General features: G+C 45.4%; 1 protein-coding gene across 4 annotated transcripts in view; it reads left to right on the top strand.

The window, feature by feature from the left end:
- The window catches only part of cacna1g (calcium channel, voltage-dependent, T type, alpha 1G subunit), a gene marked incomplete at its 5' end in the record, with an annotated part of 186,344 nt that overhangs the window by 80,296 nt on the left and 97,770 nt on the right, over positions 1–8,278 (top strand). For all 4 annotated transcript variants that reach the window (XM_080455501.1, XM_080455498.1, XM_080455499.1 and 1 more), the window contains 4 exons: positions 509–660; positions 2,579–2,764; positions 4,868–4,982; positions 6,113–6,268. In XM_080455501.1, coding sequence (XP_080311627.1) covers positions 509–660; positions 2,579–2,764; positions 4,868–4,982; positions 6,113–6,268 — 609 coding nt within the window. The remainder of the gene's footprint in view (positions 1–508; positions 661–2,578; positions 2,765–4,867; positions 4,983–6,112; positions 6,269–8,278) is intronic.

The raw sequence follows: 8,278 nt of genomic DNA, 5'->3' as shown, positions 1-8,278 counted from the left end.
ACCAAGACTTTTGCCACTCAGTATATCTGTTTCCATTGCCTTTCTCTCAGAGAGACACGCATTCACAGACGCTGACACACGCGCACACATACGCACACGCACACGCACACACACACACACACACACACACACACACACACACACACACACACACACACACACACACACACAGCATTTGTTTGATCTACCCATGAGTGATAGCATCACAGCGTGTGTGTGTGTGTGTGTGCGTGTGCGTGTGCGTGTGCGTGTGCGTGTGCGTGTGCGTGTGTGTGTGTGTTACTATATAGAGTTGTAGAATGTGAATGTGGTTTAAAGCACTTACACTTTGTTGTCCAGGGATGTCACTTACCAAAATGAACACATCTAACAGCTCTGAGACTCGATGTTAGCTTGTAGCTCTGTTCTTTTTGGCAAGCGATAACGTACTACAGAGTATACATTACATTATGCTTAATGTATCTTTATCTCTGCCTCTGTCTGTCTGTCTGTATCTGTCTGTCTGCAGCCCGAGGAGTTGACCAATGCGTTGGAGATCAGTAACATCGTGTTCACCAGTCTGTTTGCTCTGGAGATGTTGCTCAAGGTTCTGGTCTACGGGCCGTTCGGCTACATCAAGAACCCCTACAACATCTTTGACGGCATCATCGTGGTCATCAGGTTAGTCCATACATGGGCAACTGGCAGCCCAGGGGTCACATGCGGCCCCCACCTTCACTTAATGCGACCCTCAGGTTCATTTCGGAATACTGATATATTATTTCAGCTGTTATAATTGCAAACATGACCCGCTTTAATTACCTTAGTCTATTTTAGTAACTTAATGACTAGTATTGTTTATGTCCAATGTATTTGTATTTAAGTTCATAAAGTTAACATAAGTATAACTAAATGCATTTGAAATTAAATACAAATGTTACTTTTCAGGATTCCAATTCAAAATAGAAAATCAGGATTCCAATTCAAAAATAACGAAAATAGCAGATCTACAAGCTCAAAACGCGTCGCACTGGGGTCCGCTTGTCAGGGTCTGCATTGTGTGTTGTTTGGAAGTGTGTTCTTGAATCTTATTTTGAAGTATAGTCTTGTGTTTCCTGTCTTCCATTGTGGTTGTTGATCTTGTCTCACCTTCCCTGATTTATGGTTCATGTTTATCACCTGTGTCCTGTTTGCCCCAGCCAATCCCTGTGTAGATTGTTCTTGAGTTTCACCTGTGTCTTGTTAGTTTCCTGTGTATTTATTCCTGTCTGTTCCTTGAATGCTTTGTTTGATTATTGTCTTAGCAACCTGAGTTTCCAAGTCTGTTCATGTTTGCTGTTTCTGCTCTCCTGCAAACAACGATTAATTGTCTCCGCCAGGCCGAAAGGCATGGCGAGAGAGTATGTTTTACCCTCCGTCCGTCCGTCCGTCCGTCCGTTGATTTTCCATCCTCATTGGCTAAGATTGACATCTAAAGTTTGCAGTAGTGGCTTGTTTTGAAAAAAATTCCGCAAATCATGAACGCACCGTCCGATTGCGGTCAAACTTTGCACGCACATTCACACTATGTTGAGGAACAAATGCCACCCTTTTAACATTGGCCTGTTATAGCGCCACCAGCAGGTCTAATTTAGCACAAAAAAAAATGAATGCACAAAATGCCTCAAACCATGAATGCAGTTCCGATTGCCGTGCAAGGCCTAAGAACAAATGGTACCCTTTAAACATTGGCCTATTATAGCGCCGCCAGGAGGCCACAATAACCTACCTGACCTGGCGGAGACCTGTGCTCCGAGGAGCACTTTTTCTAGTTAAACTCTGTCTTCCACTTAAATATTCCGACTTCCTTGCATTTGGGTCCTACTAGAAAGACGCCCTGACACCGCTGTCACAAAACATTTTCAGATGGAGGTCCGTGGCCAAATACATATTAATTTGGGGGTCCTTGACATGAACACGTTTGAGAACCGCTGGTTTATGTTATATCGGAGCCACACCACTGTGCAGACCTGGCATCCTATAGTGTGTATAGTTTCAATGTACAGATTATTGATTTTTTACAGGGTGGCTTGAAAAGCCAGCCTGTCTACAAACAGACCTGTACCTAGTCGTCACTTCTTGACACTTCTCGACACTTTTTCCTCATTGGCTGGCCTCTCAGCTAATGAGGGCTAGCCCACCCTCTCAGACTATGGGATCTGGGCACACGCGGTGTCAGATTTGACTTACCGGCGTGTGCATGTGAGAGAAAGAGACGGCAGAGCACAACGGTGTCCGATTTCAATTACACACACACACACACACACGCACACACACAGACAGACATAGATGCACTCATTTTCTTTATATTGGTAGCCACCCTGTAAATGACAAATGTGTGATATTATACTGTTTAGACTGATGATAGGTTCTTGGTTTACCTATGATCCTAGATTTCTATCTCTATGCATTTGATGTATTACCTCGTGTTTTCCTTGCTTACTGTAAATCGCTCTGGATTGAGAGCATCTGCTTAATGCCTAAATTGTAAATTGTCTATAACATGGGAGTAATGCATGTCTTGTCCCCTCTGTTTGTGTGTGTGTGTGCATGGTGACAGTGTGTGGGAGATCGTGGGACAGCAGGGCGGGGGTCTGTCCGTGCTGAGGACCTTCCGTCTCATGCGGGTGCTGAAGCTGGTGCGCTTCATGCCGGCGCTGCAGAGGCAGCTGGTGGTCCTGATGAAGACCATGGACAACGTGGCCACCTTCTGCATGCTCCTCATGCTCTTCATCTTCATCTTCAGGTATGAGGCAGACAGACATAAATATACACAGTGGTGGAAAGTAACCAAGTACATGTACTCAAGTACTGTACATAAGTACAATTGTGTACTTTGACTTCTACTCTACTACATCTCAGAGGCAAATATTATGCTTTTTACTCCACTACAGTATTAGTAAAGTATTATATGAAATCATAGTTACTAGTTACTTTGTAGATTTGGATTATTTGAAAACATGCATTAACCACTTCAGCCCTTTATGTACTTTGGCTATATGAAAATAGCCGATCTACAAACTCACAACGTGGCGTGATGCAACGCGTTGTGAGCTTGTAGATCGGCTATTTTCAAAAGATTTTCACACATTTTGAAATGGGACGCGTAATGAGTACTTTTACTTTTTGTACATTTAAGTATGTTTTGATGCCAATACTTTTGTACCGTTACTCAAGTACATTCTGAATACCAGAGTTTGACTTGGTTGGAACAGCGTATTGCTACATTGTGGAATTGATACTTTTACACAAGTAAAACATCTCAGTACTTCTTCCACCACTGCATAAATACTGTATGAGACGGACGGACGGATGGATGGATGGATGGATGGATGGATGGATGGATGGATGGTTGGATGGAATGAGGATGAAGCACGGAGGCGGGGCCAAGGTGAAGACATCAGACAGCTTGAACGGGGACTAGCAGATGAAATTGATTGATTGAGTGAATACTTTTAGTTTATTAACAAGAGTGTTAGCATTACATGTAGTACAGTCAAAAGTTATGCTAAAAGCATAAACAAAAAAAGCTTGTTTCCATTGTGGTCCATTGTACTCAATTAAACACATACAATACAAATAACATTACATAATGGTAAAAGATTCAGTGGCAGAAAAAATATATATTTACAGAGAAAGTAGGGGAGGGGGAAAGTTGCATCTAAGAACAGTTGTAAATGAAAAGAAATATGTGTCAGGGAAAATGTGAAGTTCTTGGGGAGCAGGTGAGGCAGAGCCCATGAGCCCCGGAATCTGAGCGGAACGACATGTGACGGGGACGGATCGAAGACGCCCGCTACAGAATCGACGCGAGCGTGTGATTCTCTCTCTCTTCTCCTCCTCCTCATCAGCATCTTTTCATTTGCCTGGTTAGGTTTCTTACCAGCTCAGCGAAATGATGATCCCCACAGTGTACACATCAGCGCACGTGTTCACACTCATATGCACACACTTCCGCACATGCACACATGCACACACACACACACACACACACACACACACACACACACACACACACACACACACACACACACACACACACACACACACACACACACACACACACACACACACACACACACACACACACATGCACGCACCATCTTTCCATCCCTTTCCTCGATGCAGATACGCACGCCTTTCTTTGACTCTCTCTCACACACACACACACATGCATGTCCACACACACACACACACACACACACACACACACACACATACACACACACACACACACACACGCACACGCACACGCACACGCACACGCACACACACAGACGTCCTATTGGGACTGGTGCATAGATAAACACTGTGTGACTGGAGTGAAGACTTGCCAAGCTTGCACATCAGAGGCCCAGTTCATTGAGCCTGCGTCAAAGATCCTCTACACAATTCAATCATCCAATCCCCAACGCCCATCTGCCCTCTTTCTTTCTTTTGTTCTTTATTGTTTCTTTATTTTCCTCCCATCCCGACCTCCTCCCATGCTCTCAAAATAGTTAAAATGCTGTTAGCCGAAAGTGCAGTCTGGTAACAGTTGAAGAAGAACACGCCATTGTTTATTTACCACTTAAACCATCTAAACTAAACTCAAAGTGGACCTCGAGACGAGTTGGCTCGAGTACTTGGACCACTTTTTCCCGTCTACACCAAATATCTTCGCCAAAAATAGCTGAAATTGATGTTACCCCTAGAATATGGATGCTGGGGTTCAAGTGGTTAATCTCACTTTAATTATGCCTGATAGTTTGAGCAGTGAAAGATTTGATGTACATCTCTCTCTCTCTCTCTCTCTCTCTCTCTCTCTCTCTCTCTCTCTCTCTCTCTCTCTCTCTCTTCTTTGTGTCAGTATCCTGGGGATGCACCTGTTCGGCTGCAAGTTCGGCTCTGAGAGGGACGGGGACACTCTGCCGGACAGGAAGAACTTTGACTCCCTTCTCTGGGCCATAGTCACGGTTTTTCAGGTAAGTGAATGATATGAAAAAGGAAAAACGTCTCTTCCTATCTTTCCATCTCATCCTTGTCCTCCAATTTCAGGGTTCTGTCTGGCCTCCTGCCATTGCTCCGATCTGTGACTTTTGACTTTTTGTTTTCTTTAAGCCTCTTTCTTGTCTTTCCCTCTTTGCCTAGTAAAGATTTTGATAGCAATCGCATATAGGTCTATTATCCGCTTTCCCCATGCATCATACTTAAGCAAGCCAAGTAGGGTTAATTGTGGAGTTATGCCACTTTGAATGAGCTTGCCAGCCACGTGACGTGAGCCTACACATCTGCCAACTGTGTGTGACCTTTAGCACAGCAACCATTCATTACAGCGTGTGTGTGTGTGATTCCAGAGCAGCTGTTAAGTGTTTGTAGTGTCAGCAGTCTCTGGTCATATTGTTGCGGTGTGTAAGCTAACTTGTATGCACTATGGTAATGGCCCTTTGTTTGCACTTTAAGTTTGATCATCTGCAGCCTGTCTTTTACTAGTCTGCTATAGAGCACCGAAGTCTGATGTAATTTACATATCCTACCTGGGTCACGTTTTTCCCCACCATTCTGAATTCCCATAGACGTGTTTAACCCATTAAGACCTGAGAAGATTCTAGAAATGTCTTCTAAATCCTAACAATTTTTTAAAAGAAAAACCCACATTTTTTTCCCTCGATTTTTCAAAAATAGCAGATCTACAAGCTCGTAGCGCGGCACTCGGTGCCGCGCTATGAGCTTGTATATCTGCTATTTTTGAATAGCCTAAAGAAATCTAAAAGTGACACAGATGCGTTCCAGGTATTAATGGGTTAATATCGCATCATATAAGAACTGTGTTCCAAAAATAAACAAATGAGCCTGGGGGTTTGACTCATATGACCCAGGGGATGACTCATATGTCATCCCCTGGGTCAGGGGTCACGAGTGAAGGAGTGATGTCAGGACTTCCTTGACATGTCCTTGACATTAAAAAGTTTGAGAACCACTGCTCTATATCGGATAACTAATGGCCAATCTCCTCTCCTCTCCTCTCCTCTCCTCTCCTCTCCTCTCCTCTCCTCTCCTCTCCTCTCCTCTCCTCTCCTCTCCTCTCCTCTCCTCTCCTCTCCTCTCCTCTCAGATCCTGACCCAGGAGGATTGGAACAAGGTGTTGTACAACGGCATGGCGTCCACCACTCCCGTGGCCGCCCTCTACTTCATCGCCCTCATGACCTTTGGCAACTATGTCCTGTTCAACCTGCTGGTGGCCATCTTGGTGGAGGGCTTCCAGACAGAGGTAGAAGGACACCACTTAAATACACCTGTACAATGAATGATGACTAATGACCATTCAATAATAGAATTCTTTGAGACAGACATACAGGTATTTCGGGCCGTGGCCGAATCCGCCATTCCTTCACCGGGTGAAACAACATAGCTTTCGCCATTGGAATTGCATCACTGAACGTACACGTTGTTACATGTTATGGTTTATTTCGTCATAGCACAACATATGGTGAAGTACTGTAGTGCAGGTCATTGCAACAACCACGATCTTGTGAAAAATGAAAACCGGACCGCCAAATATTCTAAACTTTCCGCGATCATGCCAATAATCATATTCTTTGAGACACACATCCGGGTTTTTGCCGGATCAAACAAGGGAATCACGTGACGCTGATCCCCTTCCCCTATCTGCTCACACTAGGACATGACGTATGTGTAGGCAGAAGAATAGACAGATGTATTGATGTGTACTATACGCACGCATGCACGCACGCACACACACACGCACGCATGCACACACACACACACACACACACACACACACACACACACACACACACACACCCCCACACACACACACACACACACACACACACACACACACACACACACATAAACTGTACATAAAGATACAAACACAGACACAAACAGTCACATACAGACACACACACACACACACACACACACACACACACAGAGTGCTGTACAGACATGCACCTCCCGATTTACATTGGAAAATGCACGTCTACAAGCCCCCACAACACGTTGTGAGCTTGTAGATCTGCTATTCCCGGCGTGTGACACCATCGTACGACAGAGCATAAATGAGGCATTACATACATCTAGACTCTCTCATCGTGTGGGAGGCGGATCCTCTGAGGACGTGAGAACACACAAGTCACACTCTTCCTCTCCCCTTCATCTCCTCCTCCTCCTCCTCTCTTATCTTCCTTTGTCTCTCACCTCCTCTTCCCCCGGGTGTCCTCCTAATTATCGCCCGACCGCCACGCCATCCATCAGCGGAGCGACGCGCCGCTCACAGCGGGGGCCTCGGCAGCGCCCACACCCGTGTCTTCATCCTCCGGTTACATTCCTCCCTTTCGATACGCGTCCTCCTACCTCCTCTCTCTCCTTATCTCGTAAAAACAAAAGGCACGCGGCACGTCTCCACCCCTGCATAGCTGCCATGCTTTTCTTGACAGATAGAGAGAGAGAGAGAGAAACAGCGACGGAGACAGAGAGAGACACACACACACACACAGAGAGAGAGAGAGAGAGAGAGAGAGTGAGACAGAGAGACAAACAGAAAGTGAGAGAGAGAGAGAGAGACAGAGAGAGGATGAGAGACAGCACAATAAGAAAGAGGAGGTTGGTTTAATGGTTGTTATTGTTTGGGCTCAGGTAGCCCCCTTCCCAACGCGCGCACACACACACACACACACACACACACACACACACACACACACACACACACACGCTAGAAGAACAGTGCTTTCAATAACTTTTTATTTATGTTCTACCCAGAGATATGAGAGAGGGAGGGAGGGAGAGAGAGCGGGAGTCAGAAGGAGGGAGCTGAGCTGAATAAATCACAAGAACATTCTGTAGGTCTACCTCTGTCTTCTATCACTTTTATCTGGGCTTTCTCTCTCTCTTTCTCTCTCTCCTCTTGCTTCTGTCCCTCGCTTCTCTCTGGTTCTCTCTAAGCTGTGACAGCACCTGTTGCTTTGATCTCCGGCGTACTTTGGCAGAGAGAGAGAGAGGAGAGGAGAGGAGAGGAGAGAGGCGAGGGAGAGGGGAGTGGACTAGACGTTGACAGACCAATAAAATATGGATTAATTGGAATCGTTCTCTCCGACTATTATGCTTATCAGCTGTACAAATAGCCGGCACATCTCTATGGTGGATGGTGGATGAAAGCACGCCGGAGAAAGGGGAAACACATTGACCCCATGTGTCCCGGGCTATCACAGTAGAACACGCAAGAACGCTATCATCCACAAATAGGCTCTGAATTGCG

This window comes from Gymnoscopelus braueri, assembly GCF_963280865.1.
Source record: "Gymnoscopelus braueri genome assembly, chromosome: 17".
NCBI lineage: Eukaryota > Metazoa > Chordata > Actinopteri > Myctophiformes > Myctophidae > Gymnoscopelus > Gymnoscopelus braueri.
Note: the sequence above shows the minus strand (reverse complement) of the source record. Positions and strands in the feature narration are given on the sequence as shown.